The sequence below is a fragment of the Diorhabda sublineata genome, chromosome 4 (assembly GCF_026230105.1).
Source record: "Diorhabda sublineata isolate icDioSubl1.1 chromosome 4, icDioSubl1.1, whole genome shotgun sequence".
Taxonomy (NCBI): domain Eukaryota; kingdom Metazoa; phylum Arthropoda; class Insecta; order Coleoptera; family Chrysomelidae; genus Diorhabda; species Diorhabda sublineata.
The window spans coordinates 16,923,085-16,946,335 of NC_079477.1; the positions used below are offsets into that span (position 1 = coordinate 16,923,085).

At 30.2% G+C, this 23,251-nt stretch overlaps 1 protein-coding gene across 7 annotated transcripts in view; it reads left to right on the forward strand.

Annotated features, from left to right (window-relative positions):
- LOC130442593 (diacylglycerol kinase 1) overlaps positions 1-23,251 on the forward strand; it is a 358,993-nt gene that overhangs the window by 250,038 nt on the left and 85,704 nt on the right. For 2 of the 7 annotated variants that reach the window (XM_056776853.1, XM_056776855.1), the window contains one exon: positions 19,061-19,178. The exons of 2 other annotated variants lie outside the window; for them this stretch is intronic. In XM_056776853.1, the coding sequence (XP_056632831.1) occupies positions 19,061-19,178 (118 nt within the window). Of the gene's footprint in view, positions 1-2,231; positions 2,322-19,060; positions 19,248-23,251 lie in introns of those variants that run through there. 3 more of the 7 variants (XM_056776859.1, XM_056776852.1, XM_056776858.1) reach the window with 3 other exon arrangements.

The window sequence follows — 23,251 nt, forward strand, 5'->3', positions numbered from 1 at the left end:
CCGTTATTATTGCCTACGGAGATAGAAATTTCAGATGAAAATATGTGGTTATGAATCAATTTTATTAAAATTCGGGCAAGAGTTAACAAAGTGCTAAGCTCGTTTGAAGTTCCGACGTTACCTTATTTCTTTCGGAATTCTGAAATGTAAAATATTATTTATGATTAATCAAATCTTGAAATCATTACTGTCAATATGTTTAAGATAATGTCAAAGCTTAGATAATGAGATAACATTAGAAGAGTTGTACATTTTCTAGTACAGTGAAAATAGTGAGATAGATATAAATACAAACAATTACGTTTCATGCAATACAGTACTAAAAACTTTTCGTAGTTGGTGGCTGCATTTTTGTTAATCCTTGCTGCATAAACTCGACTAAACAGACCCCATGTCTATTCTAGAATACGGTTACCATAAAATTGTCTATTGGTCGTGACACTGCCTGGTGATATTGTGCATCAAGTTCATTTGATTAAATGGAGAGATGAAGAAAACAGAAAAGAATTGAAACCACAACTGAAATCCTTGTTCGATATTTGAAAATGTAGAAGAAGTTCTAATTTTGTCTTTATATAAACTCACCTAATCTCGTAAGATCTTCGTAGACAAATTCATTATCCATTGTTTAACTTTTAATAATCAATCAACTATCCATGATTCTTTTAAATATTGACCGTACAACTTTTTGTTATAGTGGCATTGAATAATTTTTTATCACTGAATATATATAATCATTTTTACTAATATGATGAATTTTATTCTCAAAATATTATATATACTTTTAGGGCACAATATAAAAAACTTATTGGAAAAACCCGTAAAACCATTTGACTTCCCATAATATTTCCAAAAAGAGGTTTATTGCGCCGTAAAGGATTGCAAAGAAAGAAATTACCTAGTTGTGGCCATGTTTCTGATGACGAAATATCACATATTTATCTGATATATAGATTACTATTAGTACTCACATGAGGAAAACTGTTTTCGTTGCTTAGTGAATATCAAAAGGAGATAATTTTAAATTTTTTTTACGTGAAAAGCTGAAACATTCGATATTAAGCACGCCATATGAATTATGAAGAAAATTGTGTTAATTCAAATGTATGCTCAATAATCATAATGGCTTTGCTATAAGTAGGACATTTTTCCCCGATTTAAATGATATAATAAACATAAGTTTGTATTATCTCAAATATAGAGTATGAAATGTTGTGAAAGAGTTTCTAGATATTATTTCTTATACAGATAATTGGGTCGAATGGATTATTAGAGCTGGAATATTTATATAAATTGTAAAAAAGTCTTTCCAGAGCTATATAATGAGTAGTTTTTTATTGGGAACGTGGCAAGGAAACACCAAAGTGGACTAACTCCAATGTATTTTCCGAGCTTACGAATACTTATGTATTCCTCATCTGGGAAATAATTAATTATGATTGCAGGTGATTTTTGATATTATTAAAGCTTGTAAAAATTCAATATTCAAATTGATGTTGATAGAATATATATATATATATATATATATATATATATATATATATATATATATATATATATATATATATATATATATATATATATATATATATAAGCGGTTTCTTATTGGGATGTATTCATCGTCTGGGACTGAAATTATGGTCAAATACAAATAAGAAATACGTATTAATGTATAACAATAATAAAAATTTACTTACAATAATTAATTAAAATTTTTGGTGATTTTTGATAGTATTAATGCTTGTAAAAATTTTCAAACTCAGAATTCAAAATTCAATATTCAAATTGACGTTGATCGAAATATTGATTCTGGTTACTATAGGAATTTTCATTAATTTTTAATTGGTGACATATCTATGAAGTTGAATTTTTATAAGTTAGATAAGGATAAGTTGTAGTGAATGTTGTTCAATATTAATTGGTAAGTTTGGTAAATTTATGAATAACATTAAATTTCAATAGGTTAGGTCGTTATGAATGTAGTTAAATATTCATTGGTTAGAATATGAATAAATTTTATAGGTTTGGTCGTTATAAGTGAATTTGAAATTTATTGGTTAGGTTTTTAATGGAGTTGAATTTTTATAGAATTGGTTTTTTCAAAATCTAAAAGATATGCATAAATTACACTAAGTTAATATATGTTGTTTCTAAAAATAAACGTTTTTTCTAGTTTTTTTCAGTTGTGTTCTTCATGATAGACATGAGTTCCTAATGAACATATATCAGGATATAATCTGCATCACTCTTGTGGGAAGTTATCCGTCCGATCAGTGACCTTTTCGACTGACCAATGTACTTTTTGTCACAATTTAAACAAGGTAACATATACTATGTTAGGCAATATAATATAATATAATAGATTGAATATTAAATGTTTGACTGTATACTATTTTAATAATGTGTTGTTTAGAGATTCCAGAAAGTTTAGGAATAACTGATTTTATATATGGAAAAGGTGTATAAATATAAGGAATAGAAATGTTAGAAATGACGTTTGAAAATGATGATTTAATTTTTTGTCAATATCAGATGTATTATACAAAATTCGTTTTAAAAGAAATGGAGGATATGAATTTTCATAAAGAAGTTTGTAAAGTATTTTAATGTTTTTTATATAAAAAATTGGATCGGAGAAATTTTGAGGAAACCAATAAGTTTCAATTTCAATTGGGATACATTTTTTTAAACGATTACCGCCGCCTCACGATGGTATAGAGCCTAACGATCGGTTTCGTGATTAGGAATGTGACTACAGCGTACTGTATTAAACTCATCCGGGATAAAATTCCTTGAAAAAAAAGCCGCTGCCTCCCGGATTCTATAGACCTCCCTTCTTATGTTAACTTTAAATATATTGCTTCCAATTATCTTACCTCTCTACCGCAATATACAGGACATTAATGTATATTGCATTTTCCATTATTACGTTTTTTGGGGTAACTATTTACCATTATAAATAATTTAAATAACATTAAATTCTCCAATTTCTCTTTTGTTATATTTTAAAAACGTTCAAAAAACCTGTGATAAGCGAGTTAATCTTTTCTTTGAAGAAATAGATAAATTTCCCACACAACGATTTAATGAATATATCAACATTTCTTTGAGCTAGAAGAAAGTTAGAAAGAAAAAAATGCTCATTTTACATCGAAAACTCAACTCCGTTCACTTGTGTGAAATAGAGCACGGAAATCTGCAAAATAAATTTTCATTTAACGAATAACAGAGAGAATGTTGATTTTAATAACAAAACAATTTTCCTACATAGCTGGCAACAATAGAGATCAAATCTGGTTGAGAACATTTATTTTATTCTACTTTTAACCTACGAGAGCAGTTTAACGGAAGAATAACTTTTCAGAAGCTATTCACTATTGTGGATATACTGTTAGTTTTCTCCATGTTTCAGATGTCATAGGTCGAAATTTTATATACATCATACATTTACATGATAGACTATTAGTACTTATGTGTATATTCCGTCGAATAAAAGTATGTAACAGGTAATAAAGTGAATATTGCTTTATGCTAATAAAAAGCTCGCTGTATTAGAACATTGTGCAAGTGTTTGAATTTATTCAAACATAATCATATAAACAAAAGACATTTTTGTCAAATATCTTAATATCTTCATGGCCATAATATTGTGGGATTCCAAAGGTGTAATATTTATTGATTATTTAGAAAATAATTTAGGAACGGGAAAATACAACTGACTTATATGTTGACACGTTTTGTTGGTGATCGACAGCATTTGATGATAAAGTTTTATTTGTTCACGACATTGCACCTGTCCTTTCGTCCGTTAGTGTGGCAGAAAATTAGATTATTTATTGTCTCATTTGCCACATTCACCCGATCTGGCTCCTTTCGATTACTTTCTGTTCCCAATTTAAAAAAATAGCTTGTTGTAACTTCTGAGAAAGAGATTTTGGCCTAGACAAAAGCACGCTTTGCTTTGCTGAAGTTCCGAAATATTATTATGTATTTAAATTTATATTATTATTGAAACATCCGAACTAAGTGTGTAGTGACAAATAAATTTTTGTTGAAAGATAAAATATTTCTTTGATGTCTCTTCTGTCAAACTGCTTTCATATACAGTATGTTGCTATTTCACTATATTGTGCATGCTCTTTGGACTTGGTGTGCTTTCTATTTCTTTTTTTGGTACAATGTTCCTTCCATGTGGTTTTTAGTTTCATATCAGCAGACTGTGTCGACCTAACCTCAGACAAAGATCAGTAATTGATAATCGTCGGACGAGGATCAGGCATTAAGGAGTTGAAGCATCGAAGAAGACGAGGGAAACCACTTTACAAAATCCTTTAGATATCGATATCGATATGAAAGTCAACAATTTATTAATCATGTGTTTCGGATGTATAGTTCGGAAGACGACAGACGACATGGATTCCCAGGTCGTTATCCCTTCACACCGAACATAAATGCACAAATTATCCATTGAGTAGCATATAATATGCATTTTTCATTCTCATTGATTATTTTTCCTAATGTAAGCAGACACAAAGTTGAAAAAAATATTCCATCCTATCACAAATATCAAATGAAATAAATAAAATATAATTACTTCGAAATCATCTGGTGGATTATTTTCTTGAATAAGTTTCTCGAAGGTACAATATCAATATGCAAATAGTTCCGAGTGCCAAGTGTTCTATTTTGATTATATTATGTCGCTGTATAATAACAAAGTTATTTTATTTGAATTTAAACTAACGATGACTAAGGAGACTGTCTATCTTGTATGAAGATAAACATATCTCAATTATACTTCACTATCTCGGAAGTAGTTATGTGGTCTCAATGACGTCTGTAAATTTTAAAATAATATGGGCTCAGACGACCTTTCTGTATAATAAACATAGTAGAAACCTGAACATACATGAGATAAATGGAGATATTTACTTCCCCTTACGATTCAGCGCCAACCTTTGTTTTACGGAAATAACTCAGTTTTGGTTAGATTTACTTGATTTTTGAATATATTTTTTTATTATACTAACCGAAAACGCCCTGTTTTTTATCTGTTTTTACATAGACGTAAAAGTGGCATTTTCAGTACAGCGCACGGAAACACTTTTGTGGAAACAACACCAACATAATTAGTATATTTAGGAATCGATGGTATTAAGAGTAACATTTATTGTACAATTTGTATTATTTGCCGAAGTTTAGTCCCTACTGTATTACATTCTTTGGAACTAAAAATGTTAAAGCAGGCGGTTTGCATATGATTTTATTTTCCTCATGAAATATCGCAAAGCTTTTTTTGCAAGTGAAAGCATATAAGTATAACATTGTTATACTTCTATTTTTTTGTATGGATTTTTTTAACACACTCAATAAGTCGTATGACTTACTAAGAAAAGCACATTCTTTTTGCAAAAAATCGATTTTATCATTCAGACGCTTCTCCATCTTCTTGATGCCATAATTGTAGAAGGATTTGTCTTTTACCTCAAACCTCAAAATAGGCTTCAGTTTCAGCAACTGGTTTTTGATTTAAGATGAATTTCTTACCAGTGAGATCAGTTAAAAACCGGTAATCACTGGCGACCAGATCTAGACTACATGGTGGATAAGGAAGCAATTCGAAATATAATTCGTTCACTTCAGCCATCGACTTGTGAATCGGTGCATTGTCTTGGTGAAAAGTGGTTTTTTCTTCAACCTATGAGCCCGTGTTCCCTTAATTTTTGCATTAGAGGATTCAACAACTACATGTAGTATTAGCTATTGACTTTCTCTCCCTTTTCGAGATGTCAATCGCATCTCATAATACTGAAGCCATAACCTATCCATCTGACTATTGTGCCTTTCGACGCTTTGGACGTGGTTCATCTGTTGTAGTCCACTCAGATATTGATTCATTGTTACATATCGATGCAATTTATTAGTGTAAACACTGCTCTGAATCATCAATATGTTGTTTTAGAGTAAACGCGGCACCTACTCTGAATAAAGCTTTTCATGGTCAAATTTCTTACATAATTATAAACACACTGTCTTTTGATAGCTTTACGGCCTCAGCTTTTTTATGTTTTCTGGAGTAATCACTTCAATTGGACGACCAGAACGTTCACCATAATGTTCCTTTCCATGGAACAGAGTCCAGATAACACTTTTGAAGACATTGCTGAGCTTGTACATTATTTTTTTCTTATCAAGAAGCAATGATAAATTAACACACGAAATTGATTGGATCCATTGTTTTGACTATTTCCTTCGAAAAATTTAAGCCAACAAAAAAGCTGTAATATTTTATGTTTACCTAGCAACGATCAAATTACCGCGATAATACTGCACTAGTGCAAATTATCGATAATTTGCACTAGTGCCAAATTTTCGTCTAGGATTAATAAACATCATTTGGTTTTAATTTTATATTTTAAGGAAAGGAACAATTATTGTTTATTTTAAATTAAATTTTTCTCAGGAAATAGTCTGCCAAAATTCCCTCTCGTGCATGTCAAATTGTCTCAAAATTTCCTCTCGTGCGCATTCGCGCACTCGAGAAAATTAAATTATCGACAATTTGACATGCACTCGGGACATTAATATTGAAAATACGTAGCTCCACTTAAATGGCTGTCACTTTTTTCTGACTGATCGAAATGTCATGAAATTTTATACTGTTACTTCATAAACGTCATATGCATTTGACAATGACAGCGCTATCTGTGTGTTAGTCACTTGGCTTATTAAGTGATGTTATATGTATCCTTCTGCTACGCTGAAAGAATGCCATTTTCCGGGTCATTTCAGAGTAAGCAAATCAGCGCCGCTTTCAACCAGCATAGTTGCCGAAGAACGCATTTACCTATGTCCGGAATATACTCCAAGATTTTTCAATTTCGTGTATTTTGCATCGAGTTTCGGGACAACGCTGATGATATAGGATCCAATATCTTGGGCATAACACCTACGATTTCGATACGCAACAAATAATCTTCTGCTGTTCATATTTTCAGGCCGCAGATCTGCATATTTACGGTAAACTGCACAGTTTTCAAATGCACATCCCTCATTTGTGATATTAAAATTTCTTGACATATGATTTTGCCATCTCGCAAGAGCACAACAATAAAACGCCCATTATCTTTCACATCATCTAAACTCGAACGTAATTGAATCACTTTGGCCAGTAGATATTGTTTATCCGAGGTTTCGCATAAGAATGTGGTTTCTTGCTTTTTACTTTTTTGTATATATCTCATAGGAAAAATTTTTATTTTCAGCATCCTTACAAAAGATACTCTTATTCATTTTGTCTAATTCCATTTGATCCAGCATAAACAGGTAAGCTAATAACATCACTCGATTTGCAAAAGGAAAGCTATGCCAGTGACATGTGAAATGTGATAGTTGTGGATACTTACAAGTAAATTTTGATAGAAAAGGGATGGATGACGTCAAAATAAAATAGAGAATAAACAAGGCAAAAGCACTTAATGGAATTCTGTGGAGGACAGAGACAGGCAAATAAAGATAAATTAGAATATTTGACATGATGATGATCGAAAGACGTTAGTATATGGATCAGAGACGTGGCGACTGAAAAAACAAATGGAAATAAAAATAGTACATACAGAAATGGATGCGATAGTGTCTAATGAGAGAAAAAAGGAACAAATTGGTCTAGAAGAGACTGTTATAAAATGTATAGAGAGGTAACATTTGATATAGTAGAGGAATGTACGCAGAATGGAAGAACCAAGATTATCAAATTAAAAAATGAGATGAATACCATAAGACTAAGGACTAAAAAAAGAATACTGCAATAATAGAAAACAATGGCAAATGGCATCGGACAACATTGCATACATACTTTTATACTGTACTAGAGTTAGTATATACACATATATATAAATGCATCAAAATGTTTTGATTTTTGGTCTCTTCTGTTTCCAAATTAGTTTTTTTTGATAGTTTTTAAAAGAAAGATAAATTTTGAGGTTTCGACTTTTCTTTATGTCTTTATCAAAATATATTATCTATATATATATATATATATATATATATATATATATATATATATAAATATATATATATATATATATATATAAATATATATATATATATATATATATATATATATATATATATATATATATATATATATATATAAAGATATATATAAATATATATTTATTCTTCAATTTCTTAGATCTTAGACCTTTTGATATATTAATGCATCTAAATGTTCTTGATTTTATGTCTCTTCTGTTTTAAAATTAGTTTTTTTTGACATTTTATGATCTAAAGATCACCTTTATCATGAATATCAAAATAAGGATAAAATCAGCTTAGAACTTTGTTCCAATAAGAAAAAATTAATTTTTTCTTTGGTTCCCACATCTCAAATATATAGCGGTAATCAATTAAATTTATTAAAATTTACAAAATAGAGCTATAAATTTTATTTAAATTATTTAGATCTTTTTTATCATTTATAGCTTTTTCGTTCTTATAAATGTGAACCATTTATAAAAATTCCCTTTTTCCTGTATTAGATTCCGTTTCAAGAATTTTTGAATCTTTATAATTGAATTTATGTTTGTTTCATATTTCATGGTTCGTTAATGCAGTTCTATTTTTTTATCGTATTGATATTGATCGTATTTAGATCTGAGATGTATGCCCTATGTAGACATCATCACAATTAGTACAAGGCACTTAATATATAATATTACTTCTTTTGTTTTTTGGTGTTTTAGATTTCAATTTAGTGAAATATTTGGATAATGTATTATGTCCTTTATGACTTATACTAATATAATATTCATTGAATTAATTCGATAAATGTTGGGAAAGTCCTTGTACATATGGTAAGGAAATATATTTTATGTTTTGATGTTTCGTTTCTGTTCTGCTTTTTAATTGATTGTAGTGTCTATTGATACTTTTCTTGAATATGTTATTTATCATTTTTTCCGGATAATTATTTTCTTTCAATGCAGTTTTTGCTTTTTGAATGGTTAAACATCTAAATTCAGTATCTGATAGTTGGATAGATCTATCAGCCAAACTTATTATCACTGATCTTTTTTGTGACATAGGATGACACCAATTGAAGTTTAAATATCTTGAGGACCAAGTTGGTTTCGTATACCATTCTGTTCTGATGTTATTGTTAATTTCATATAATGTGACAGTAAGAAAATTGATTCTATTATTTTGCTCAACCTCGATTGTGAATTGAAATTTTTCATGATAAGAATTGAATTTTTTACTTATGTTTCCAATTTTATTCTTTGGTACAGCAGTAATTTAATCATCTACAGATCGGAAAAATATTGGAATATTTATATCAAGTTTGCTTAGGACCGTCTCCTCAAGATCTTCAATTACCAATTGTGCTATAACACTTGAAATGAAAGCTCCCATATCACAACCATCAATTTGTTTGTATATTTCGTTTTCATATTTGAAATATTTTGTTGTAAGTGTAAGTTCTATAGCTTTTATAAATTTATTTTGAGGTATTTCTGTATATTCTTTAATTTTGTCCCATTTTTTCAATAATATATTTTTCACAAAGGTGACAGGAATAATTGTATATAAAGAAACCAATAATCTGAATAACGAAATTCAAAATAAAATAAGATCTGATACTTGTAATATTATCACTAATTTCAAAAATAAATTGAAAAACAAAAGACAACAAAATAATATCAAACCTCAAAATATAACTAAAACCAAAGAATTCTAAATAAAAATAGAAATCTCAAAATTTTGCAAGTTGATAAATCTAATAAAACTGTTATCATGAAATCAGAAGATTATAATAATAAAATGATGAAATTATTAAACGATACGACAACTTACAAAAAATTAAAAAAAACTCAACGAATTCTTATCAAAAACAAAATAATGATCTAATTCGATCTTGGGAAAAATAAACTTTTTATTTCGCCATCAGACGCAAAAAAATTGAAAATTCACAATGACTCACGCCCTTAAATATATGGTTTACCAAAACTCCACAAACCTGACATTCCCCTTCGACCGATTGTTTCAAGTATTCAAACTCCTCTCACCCCATTATCTAATTATTTGAAACATATTTTGAAAAAAATTTTATATCAAAACAAATACAAAAACACATGGGATTTCAAAGAAAAAATTAAAAGTATCGAAATTCCTAACGAATATGTATTTATTTCGTTAGATGTGGTTTCTTTATATACAAATATTCCTATTACCATTGTGAAAAATATATGAAAAAATGGGACAAAATTAAAGAATATACAGAAATACCTCAAAATGAATTTATAAAAGCTATAGAACTTACACTTACAACAACATATTTCAAATGGGAAAATGAAATATACAAACAAATTGATGGTTGTGATATGGGAGCTTTCATTTCAAGTGTTATAGCACAATTGGTAATGGAAAATCTTGAGGAGACGGTCCTAAGCAAACTTGATATAAATATTCCAATATTTTTCCGATATGTAGATGATTACATTATATGTAATCATCTACATATCGGAATGTGTTGAATATGTTTTCCAACATAAACTTCTAAATTACATGTATAATAAGTCTTAAAGTCACAAAGGGCAAATATTTTTATCCTGTATTTAATGGGCTGGAGATATATTGGCGAAACCCACAAAGTCCCCTTAACGCTTCCAAATTTTCGTCCACTATAACATACTGAGATGGCGCATATACATCCTGGCATATATTAACAAAAGTATCAACATATCGAATGGGTGCAAGCTAACCACCTAATTTTCGTTCTTCACGACTTTTAGTCTTATCAAATCTGACATGTCTTAAAAGAAATTTGAATTAAGATTGAAAGTATTAATTTGAAAATTTCCACAACAGTTCCATTCGTTTTCCATAGCTCTTCCAAATTCGTACGAACACATCACTCAACTCTAACAGGATAAATTAGTTCTTTTAGCTCGAAAATATAGAGCATCGCGATCACGATAATAAGCTATTCAATTTTGCTGTTGGTATTTTCAAAAATAACATCCGACATTTCATCAGGGAAGAAATAGGTCCATATATCAATTGGATTTGTCAAACCTCTTTTGGCAGCTTTTGGATTATACAAATGGGTTACGATATTATTTGACCGGGATCTAACATTTTGTGGTGGTACATGTTTTGCCCATTTAATAATATTGTCTTTTCCCAAGAAATATAATGATGGCCCATCTGTTTAAAACTCGTAGTCAGAAATCTCTTGCTCCTTATGTTTATCCCAATCTTCTTTAGTTTCTTTATCATCGTCATTTTCTCCTAGCTCATCATGAAAAACAACAGGTTTATCGTTTTGGTCAGATACAAAAGTCTTCTATAAACCACCGAAGGCGTTCCTGCTCTTTCTCATTCCTAACTGTTTTTATTCAAATCAACTTTGAAATAAAACTACAATAATCTTACAAACACTGGACGCAGCGGACTCTAACTCCGCAATTGATAATCAATCACATATATTATATGTGTACCCACTACTCGATATTTGGCACAGGCAAATAGATACTGTGTCTTGAGAGATACTGAGAGTGACAAGACATGTAAAGTAGGGATTGCTAAATAACAGCTAATACTTACATGCGTAGTGATAGTCTGCGCGCGACCTCTGGAATGTTAAAAATGTTAGTATAATCTATGCCTATCTTTTAGATTTAGAAAAAACAAATTCAATAAAACATTCATAGTTGTCAATAACCAACTAATGAGGTTATTATGAATAACTATTCATAAAAGCTGTAAATTTAGAATCGATGGAGTTAACATCGCAATATTAAGTCAAAATTAACATCGCGGCTACAAATCGTATTTTGATCAACAGGACGTTTTGGCCATCGTTGTTTTAACATTATCATACATCGATGTAAGCAACATTGAAACCATGCGGAATACCATTTTAGTAACATATATCGATCTGGAAAATTAACAGCGCTGTTACCGCTAATATTTTGTACAAAATAAGCCCATAACCTTACGTATTCTATGAAATTTAACTTTATCCATAACGACCTAACCTAATCTATCCTACAAAAATTTAATGTTATTCATAATCTTACCAATAAAAACTAAAAGCAAATTGAATAGCTACAAAAATAAATAAACTACTTATTTACGTTACTTTACAATTTGAATGTTAAGTTTTGATTTTTATAAATTTGATGTACAAAGTAATCGAAGGCTAGTATTTAATAGACTACATTTCAGTGTTTTATTTTTTGCATTCCCAAAGCTAAAACGCTCATTAACTAGTTGGCAAATATTTTGTGAGGAATCATCTTGATTTTATGTCTCTTTTGATAGAAAATCATTACAAACTAACATTGCTGCTAAATTGCTGCTCCGAGCTATTTCGGTTGATATAATTACACAAATTGTTAATGTCAATGAAAAAGGCCGAAATAGTTGTAAACTTTAATTTTTGTCCTTTTTTTTAAACTGATTATTTTAAATAGATGAGAAATAATTTTTCAAACCGATTTCCACCAACAATTTTTCTAAGTTTGGGAACAGAAAGTAATCTATCTCAATAATCAATAAAGATTGTACCATTTATATCTCAACCAAGACCATATTGGACAAAAAATTGAATTTTTAAATGAGCAGCATTTCCATCTGTATTCATATGGCTACTTATCTGATAATATCTATGTAACTTTTCCTTGATTTTTCATTTGAGAAACAATATTCGCAATTATTGAAGGAGATATTTTTATTTTATCATGACAATACACTTGCTCATTCGTCCAATATTGTTACAGAAAAATCATCTAGTCTGCGGTACTATTTGTCTCCTTAACCATCATATACCCCTGATCTAGCTCCCTGCGATAAGTGTCTGTTCACAACTTTAAGGTGAAGGAGGTGATAGCAGAGGCAATGTGTATAATGCGTAAATTTTCAACGGTAATCTTTGTGATTAGTTGTATAAAAGTTGAATGTAAAATCTATTTTTCTCCAATAAAGTACCTTTTCCATCAATACGTTATACCCCACTCGCATACATAAACATTCCTAGACTTTTATCCTTTGTTTTCATGCATATGTGTTCGTAAGGTCAAATTTATTTCCATTAAGTTAACTTCATGTGCTGCTTTCTAAGATAGAACAAAAATTATATTAGGAAAATATTGAGGAACGTGATATCGAATAATATTTTGGAATCGATCCGTAATAATATACAGTATTTATAACATATAGTGGTAAGAAGATAAGCAACTTATGGACCAATTCTTAATTATTCTAGTTTACAAAGAATAGACAACTACATTTTATCAAATCCAAATAATTCAGTTTACATTATATTGTTTGCGAAATCAATTACGCGACGATGAATAATATTATATAGCTGTTAGATTATTTGGAAACTTTTTTTATTTCTGTTTAAATATAAAACTAAGTGTTGTCAGTTACTAGCGACACTTTGTAGAATCTCATAATTAAATCTAATGGAAAAAATATAAACTGTGGATATTTCTTGTTACTATTTTATGAGTAATCAAAACGTGCTTGTATTAATAGTATTTACATTCACGATTACCTAGAGAGTACACAAAATACTTTCCGTGATGTATCGTGGATTCTTAGCAATAAACCTTCAATGGCTACGTCCTTTATGTCGGTTTACGGTACGTTACATCTTGTAGACATTAGGAAACAAGTAAATTACCGTTTTGGGCAAATTGACGTATGGCGGAAGCCGTGCGCCGGTAGCGTGTCCACAAATCTTCATTTCTGTAAATATTGGATAATTTATGTGATTTGTTACGTATATCAAATAATCACTAAATGATACGATTTTACACACCTCAAGGGTTCTCCTCAAGGTTTAAATCTAGCATGTATTTTCATTGTTTGAATTTTTTAATATGTTAATTTATGGTTAATTCATATTTCACTTCAATATTTTCAAATATAAGTATAATTCACAATTAACAAAATTGCATATAATAAAGGCAGACTGAAGAACTGACGACTTTTTTACCCTTTTGCATCGATCCCTTACTCAACTTATTCGAGAACTATGAAGATGAAATGGGACGGAACTTAAATATGAATATTTTCGATCTGGGATATTTCGACCAACCATTCCATTCAAATTACATTTCGGTTTAATTTGTATATGCATATAAATAAATAATAATATACTCTACAACAAGCGTATATTGGTATTATTCATGAAGATGAAAATTACGACACAAGCCGCAGACAAGTGTGGTAATCATCCGAGAAAAAAATAACTGAACAGATTCAAATATTTTTATGTTTACTTAGCCTATCCTAATCATTAATCGAACATTATATTTCATTATAACAAAAATATCTAAGCAAAGCGGATAGATCAAATAGGTGCCTGAATTTATTTTAAGATAAAATTAGATATTTACTATTGATGGTGTTGACTACTATTCATCAAACTTGTCTGCATTTAAAGTATGAGTGTTTGATGATGTTTGTTGCATATTATTAAGGTTTCTTGGGGTATTTTTGCCATGTTTATTTGTCATAGACTCATCCACTTCTGCTACAGACGTGCTCTTCCTGCCTCCGTTTTGCTTAAGACAAAGAATTTTTTGCATCAAGTCCCGAAACACACTGTATACCATAGGAAACAAATGAAGTTCTTTGCAGGACAATAAGTCGTAAAGTGTACGTAAGCCAGGAGTTTTCGACGGTAAATGTTTTATTATTGTTCACGCTGGCTCATCAAAAGGATTCGTAGAATATTTACAAAGCGACACAGTTAATTTCTAATTTAAAAGAACCGTTGTTAATAGTAATGGACAATGCGGAAAGAGACATTGGAAAAGTGTAGTGCAAATTCTTGGTCTAATTGTGTTAGCTACACCGAAAAAATAGTTGAATATTGGTACACTCGAGAAAGAAATTAGGTGAATTTATACATTGAATCAGTAATAATAAATACTGGTGACGAGAGCTCAGATTCCGAATCGGATGAATTCTAAAGTAAAATTTTCTGCTGCAATTACACAGTCAAATATTCTGCTACGAACGTTACACATGTATGGATCTACTAACGCTCCTAATATAATTCAGTTTATGAAATGTAATTTTAATTCAGTTAAAAGGACACACAGTTGATAAACTAAATATCGTTATTTTTGTGAACTACATAAATATCAAACATTTCAATATTTTTTTGTTTTGCCAAATATGTTTTATGTTAACAAACAATTAAAAAATTTTTATTTCTATTTTAATTACCAATTTGTAAAAGGCTGACCTTTGGATTATTAGTCAAAACGATTATTGGGGCTGATATATTAGTGACTTCCACCGATTCTTCTTTATTTGTTTTTCCATATTTTGAAAATTATTAATACAAATTTTCTGTATGGTGCGCTTGCCGTTCTGATAATTCTAGAAAAAGGAAGGTGTAGTCACATTAGTGAATGAATATTAGAATATTTTGTAAAAATAGCCAGTCACTGTAAATTTACTCACAGTTTTTGTTCGAGTGTTGGGTATGGTAATTGACAGGGATGCTTCAAGGTCTTGGATGTCTTCCCGTTTTACTTACTACAACAAGCACCCATTATCCCTATGATCAATGCAACCTTGAAAAATTCTTCACTTCTGTGCGAGGTATACATCAACTGGAGCTTCTATGATGAATTATACTCCACAAGAAATAGATTAATTCATCACAGAATAACATTTTTTGGATTTCGTCAGCTGATAGCTGAGAAAAGCTCTCAGTAACAATGGGTATATCTATATGAGTAAATTAAAAAGTTTTCTCGTTTTTTCGGGTTATACAGTGATAGATATTTGCTGTTCCAATAATTTGATTATTTTCCAAATTGAATAAAATGTATTGTTGTCAGCTCCAGCTACTATATAAATAAGAATTTTCCGGATAATCCTTTCTCGCAGACTATTTGCCTTGATATGTGGTGAACTAATATAGAATTCATTGTCATTTATCAACTTTAATATGGTTTAACGAATAATTTGATACCACTCACATTAAAAAGTAGAAAAATACAATTGACGCACGAAATTGATTTGACATATAATTATATAATATATTTACATCAACTCCAATTTTGAATCTCTTCGTTTGGTATTGCCGAGTCTGTTTTCTATTGACTTGCTGTGAAACGTACGACTATGATTTTTCACGGGCAGATTATCTAATCTAGTTTGAAAATACGAATAATGGTATTCACATATTGAGAGTAGTATAAAATCTCCTGCTTCCTGTATTCCTGTAGTTGTTCTTGAAAAAGTTTTTTATCATTAGTCTATAAACCATAAATTAATATTAATAATATCATGACAATCTGAAGCTTATGATTATGTTTCATTAACGTCAAAACATGGTTAACCATTCTTACGGAAAAAACAAATTTTTACTTATATGCCTTCAATTTTCAAAAAAATGCTGGGAGAATATGAGGAGAATTTAGATTATTAATTTATTAAATAATAAATTAATTAATCATGTCCGTTCCGAACGGAAGTATCCTTCATATGCATTAGGTACCATAACTCAATCTAAGGTCAATTCTAATATTCAATAAGCGAAACAAAGCATGTGTTGAAAATTCAGGGGATGAATTTGTATAATTTCAATAAAATTGACCGATTAACAAGGCAAGTAGCTGGTTTTTTGGTTATTTTCATGTATATAATGGCTTAAACAACCATCTAAGTCGGAATTTGAGTAAATGTTGGTTATATACTAAATAGATAAAAAACGAAATAGTTCAAAACCTCAAAGTTTTATTTGTTTTAACATCAAGTTTTTAATAAGAAGGTACCTAAAATCAAGATAATTCATGAATATAAAAGGTCCCAAAAAATTAAAAAACTGAAGAAAGTGATAATGAATGAATACACACAATTACACTGTCTGATTCGCATTTCGCTAATCAAGTAATTGTCTTCAGAGATCGAAGATATCTGTCTAAGTGAGACAAAAAATTGAAACGAAATCCTATTGATATCATCGAAAAATTTTGACAAGAAAGGGATTGATATCTTAAATAAGGGTTTGAGCTCTGCAGTGTCTTATGTTTGCGAATTTATTCAGCGTCTCTTCTATGAAGATAAGAGTTTTGATCGGGTGGCATACAAGAGTTATATCTCAAAATGTCTAACAAGGATAAAAATTTGTAAGTACAGAGAAAAGATTAGAGACTTGTTAAAGGTTTTAGTTAAATCAGAGAGAGCAGATAACGTTACTATAATTGACAAAAAGGAATGTTCCGGAAGGATTGCTGCTTAGAAAAGGAATTTGAAAACTTACATCAAATCGTGTAGTTCCTCAATCAAGGATTCATCAGAAATGTGAAGTATATTTTAATTGAGATATCTTGAGAACTGGACTCTAATCATTTTGGAGCTGCTATAATAACAGAATATCTTCATTTAACAAAAATGTTCATGATTGAACTATTTGTGGGTCACTTTAAGAAACTGATTAGCCAAGAGCTTAAATATTTTCTTAGGGTATGGTACATGTATGTAGACGTTATTTGGCAAAACTTCATACGAAAACATCAAATGAAGAATATTTTATCTCAGAATTTAATTTCAAATGACTAAATATAAAATCACTTACAAAAAGGAAAATAATGGAGAAATAACATTTTCAGATTAGTAATTAGAAATAGGAGAAGGTTAGGATTTGATATATGAAAGAATAACACCGCTACATGCAAGTACATCGTGGTTAATTCTTTCCATTTTACCCATCCTAATATAGTCCATTTCCATTTCCTGGCACATCGGCTGCTTAATTTCTTAATTGAGATTGCATGATATAATAAGGAAAGGACTTTGATTGACAATGTAACTGTACTCAACGATTATGCTAAGAAACTCATAGATGACAATTGGAAACTATCATTAACAGGGTAAGTTTATAATTGGTTTCTTAATCCAAAAATACTTCAGAACAATTCTTAGAAAATCCGAAGTATTAAATGTTGGATTTGGAAGAGAGTGACCAACTAATTCTAACAAGAAGTGTATTAGGCGTACTTAAAAATCTGTTAATGTTTGGTTTTCGGAGCACTTTCTTGATTTAAAATATGGACGGATAGGAAAATCGGGTATTGCCGAACAATATGTCAGTTATGATCATTGAAGAAATTATGTATACAACAATAGCTATTCTTTACAATCCCATTTACAGATTATTTGCTAGGTAACGAATGGGAAATTTACCACTGAAGTCGTTTTGCTACTGGAATTGTTCCTCATGGAAAAATTTATTATATAGGTATGTCAAGTTGGTATGTGTCCGTTCACCTTTGGTCTCTGAATTCACAATTATACTATGGCATTTCGTGCGTTTCCATAACCAAGCTATCGTCTTCAGAGACTGAAGGTAAACTAAATACACAACCAAATTAAATAAATGCCACAGTGTACAACATACTTATAAGATGTCTATTTTACGAGCAAACATATTTTCAATTGAATAAAATATAACCAATGGTCATCGGTTGAACAATATGAAGAATTTATACACCAAAATATCATAATATATAGTTATCCTCGAAGACTACAAACTCTTCGCTGACAACTTTTATTTTACAAATTATTTCCAATGAAAATATTCCGTGTATTGAAAGTAGAATGTTAATTTGAGGACTATGAAAAATAACAAAGTGAACCTAACTTATAAAATCAATATATATGGACAATTTCATAAGATAAGCAGCTATGTATCAATTTTCCTTTCAGTTTCTGTAGGGTATATGAGGGCTTACTTCTGGCCCTAACTCCTCCCCAATAGATGTAAAAATAGAACCATGTACTCCTCACTGGTCAATCCAAAACAATGAGACCTTACGTTTTTTTGCGTAAAAACATATCCTATAAAACAAGCGTATGGCAATACATGTTTTTCCTGGATCAATAATTGTGCAGTTAAATTACATATAATTCTAAACAAAAGTTCAAACTTATGGAATTCGTTTTTTTGTTTATAGTGATTATTAAATGCGTGACTGTATGTATCAACGTTGGTGAGAGTTAATAATTATTTTTATTGTTACAGGAAATCGACTACGACGGATTTCACAGATTTCTGGATACATTTCTGGAGGTACGAACGCCAGAAGACTTGTGTCGACATTTATTTCTTTCATTCGTCCGACGTGGGGTGAAAGTCGAAGGTAACTTCAAGGAAATGACTGTTCTTAGTTCAACGACAGCTTGTGCTCCTGTAACGTCGCATAACAAAGGTGGCTTTGCTTTTAATGTTCATAAACTTATATCAATTATTTCATTCACATAAATTGTACTTGATAACATCGAGAGCATTTTGGGCTATTGGCTTCCAACTGAAAAGTCGAATGTTTTTGTTGTGTGACGAAAATTTTCAGGTTACGATAAACTTGAAATAATCACGTATTTCATTGATAAAGTTGGCTTTGCTTTCAAATGTTAAAGGCTCTTATTAATTGTCTGTTAATACATGAATTATGCTTAATATTTCTGAGAGCCTTAGAGCCGGGCTCTTGAGTTTTCATTAGAAAATAGAATACGTGACCTAGATATTCATGTCACAATAAAGCTGTGATATTAACCAATCTAAATAATAAAGGTGGCTCTGCTTTAAATGCTGAGGGACTTATATTAATTATCTCTTTACATAAATAATATGTTGAAACATTTAGGATTGTTAAGTTTTCACTAAAAATAGAATGCATTCATTATGTAGCGTAAATTCTGAAGTCAGAATAAAGATTGAATAATAAAAGTGGCTTTGCTTCTAATGCTCATAGACTTATACTATTTCTTTATACATACATTATACTGAGAATTACTGAAACTATAATTTTTGTTCGGCTTAGATACCTAACGTATACACTACTGGTCAAAGACATATCCCTATAGTTCGCGAGATACACAACAAATTAGAAGACAAAATTTATATGTTAAAGAACATACATATATACATAAGACTGTAGTGATAATAAAACTCCAGCCTGAATTTTTGATTTATCGATGTAACCCCCTTTTGCTTCTATTATTTCAGTATATAATTTTTGTTATTTTCTGTAAGATTTTCGACAAATAATTGTCGTCTATTTGGTTCCATTCGTTTTTCAGGATTTTCCAAAGATGTGAAGGGGAAGTAGGATACTACTTTCTGTCTTCCCGGTTAACAACTCAATCGGGTTGAGGTTGGGCCAAATCATTACTTTTAGTATATTTTTCTTCCGATTCTCTCAAATACTCTTTGCAAAGCTCGGAAAAATGCTTGGCATCGTTGTCATGTTGAAAGATAAAATTTTCTACTGATCAGGCGCTGGACACAACGCACTACATTTTCTTTTAATAATTTTTTATAGTTTTCTTTCATCAAAATCTCTTCAATTTCTTTCAAGTCTTCAGTCGCCCTTCTTCCAAAACATTCCTAAACCATCATCGATCTGCTGCCGTGCTTTACAGTCGGGATTACACATGGATCTAACAACTATTCTTACTTTGAACACTCTTCTCTTAGACACAAACTTTTTCTCATGACTCCATAAAACTTTCTCCCACTCTCCGTGCGTCCAATTTCTATGATTTTAGGCCCATTGCAACCTCTTAATTCTATTTTGACCTCTTAGAAGAGGTTTCTTCTCTACCACCCTTATAAAAAGCCAGCTTCTCTCAATCTTCTTTGCACTATTAGAATTATTCAAAAGTACTCGTAGATTCCTAAATTGATTCATCTGAGCTGCTATCTCTGAGCTCGTGAGTAGTCGATTTATCAGTTCACTGATCCATACAATACGTTTATTTTCAGCTATGATGGTTTTTCGAGGCTGGATGTTTTCTATTGCCAAAGCTCCTGGTTTATGCGTATTTGTATTCCATGATACCACGAGGTATGTTCTTTTTGGCTCGACTATGAAGACTAGCAATTAATGTACAAGTTTCAGTTGATCGTTCCTTGGTTTTACTCACTTTAAGACTTACAAATCTGAATTTGCAAGAACGAAAACAATTCGTATACGAACTTCAAAAAAAGATGTCGTGGAACAAAATGTGTCAATCAGTCTAAATTTTTGCGTCTCATAAGGCTAACTGGGACTGTAAGCATAAACACAGTTAAAGAAAAATAAACAAATCAGCCGGTATTTGCAAGTTTCAACTTGACGCCCTCACCAACAAAGTATAAAAATGCGCTCGTATAAAGTAAACAAATGATGTAAACTAACAATTGTCGTTTGTAAGACCGGGTTTTGACCTTCGCTTGTGTTTTGTTTTGATTTTTAATTTAATTTTGACTGATTGTGTACGTAAGGTATAGGTACGAATAATTTAATTGATAGCTGTTACATATTTTTGAGACGTAAAAACTAAGGGAAAATTTATTTCTCTTGTTAAAACAGATTTTATTCTTATTTTAATATTCATGATGTAGGTAATCTATTGATTAATATATTATGCAAATTGTCAATGTCAAGTCATATCTTGATAAAGACCGAAGTAGGACGATTTTCTATAAAAAGGGAACTAAAATCAATAAAATCATTACAAAAAATATAAAAAGGTTTAAGAAGTAGGAATGTCTTTGTTTGGGATATTATGTACAGTTTTCCAATTTGCTTGAGGAGGAATACATTCAATTAATGTGGGTTTCCAAGAATACTAGTAATAAATGCAACGAAAAGGGAGAGGGAAGAATAACCTTTTAGAAAAGATTCCACGCCTGAAGTGAAATTAAACTACGTATGTAATAATATACGGAGAAATAAAATTGCAACAAAAATGGATAACCACACTTTAGTCAATATATACAAAAGCTCGATGAAAGTAAGATATTCGTATATCAAAATCTTAGAATATTCCATTACACACCAGTCAACTTGCATGAATTTTAAAATCATCGTATAACTATTCAAGTAATATACATAATTCCAATTTTGTTGAAAATATTTCTCAATCATCTCTAAATATTGTTTTCTTACCTTTTCAAGTCTATAGAAACATTTTAAGTGATTCCGTGGTTACTGGTTACGGAGTATGATAGTGGGTCGTGTACATATTTTTTATGATAATCATTTTCCTTATCCATGTCTTCCTTCCCCGATTTGAATTTGAAATTTTTTGAAATTGGGAAGTTTTATTGGCAAACCGTGGATTGGCATATCTTAAAAATTATTAGGTCATATATAATTCCAAATAAAGTCAGTAAATCCTCACTGTATCAAAAGTATGTCTCCGTCGCTACGTTCTTATCTTGAATATTTTATTAGGCGCCATTTCAATTTTTTATAAATAACCATTAATAGTCAAATAACTCGGTATGGGTTATTTTTCTATGAAATTTTTGTTAATAACATTGATGTTTATTGGAAAAATATCAAAGTGTGATGATGATTTAGTTTATATACATTTCAAATCACCTACTTATTATTTTATCTCGAAAGTTCAATAAAGACAAAGAATAATCAAAATTTCTGATAGAATGTCATTATCACGATATCAAATCAAATGATTATTCTTTTATTTTTGTGTTGGGCAGGTAGGTTCACCCTTTGTTTGAGGCCAGTTTTTGACTACCTATGCTTATTTATTCATCTATTAACTGTTTTGAGCATACTTCTTTTATTAATTTTATCGCAATGGATCACTTTGTCAAATTTTGAATTGCTTCTTATTGTCTAGATTTTACAATTTTTTCATCTCAGTTTATAGTGTATTGAAAACAACTTTTGCGTGATTCAGAAATGTTTAAATAGCATTGGATAATGAAAATTCATTTGAAAACTAACATTTTCCCTTGCCACTTTGTTGCGTATTTTATTCCATACAAGCTGGATGAAGCTCGGCTTATAGAGATAAAAGAGAAGCCGTTGTACAATTATATTGCTCTTCTATTGTCTGAAAGACCCATTTATAATATATGATTTGATTATCTGTACTTCCATTTATGGGAAACTATCAATTAACTTTATCATACAATGAGTTTTAAAAAATTGATTGACTTAACATCTCCTAGGAAATCCCTGAATTGGAATTTCGACTTAATTTTAATTTCGATTTCAAATACAAGTAACTCCGACTCTAGAGTAGGTAGTAAACTGAAAAATACTGGAAAACAATTGGGGTTGGTTAGAAAAAAAACTTCACATGCCACATTTTATTTCTAGCCATTAAGATGGGTTCATTTTACAATAGTATGCTTTTCAGATATTATTACTGCAACAATTTTCTTTTGCTGTATAGAATTATTCATTTGAATGTA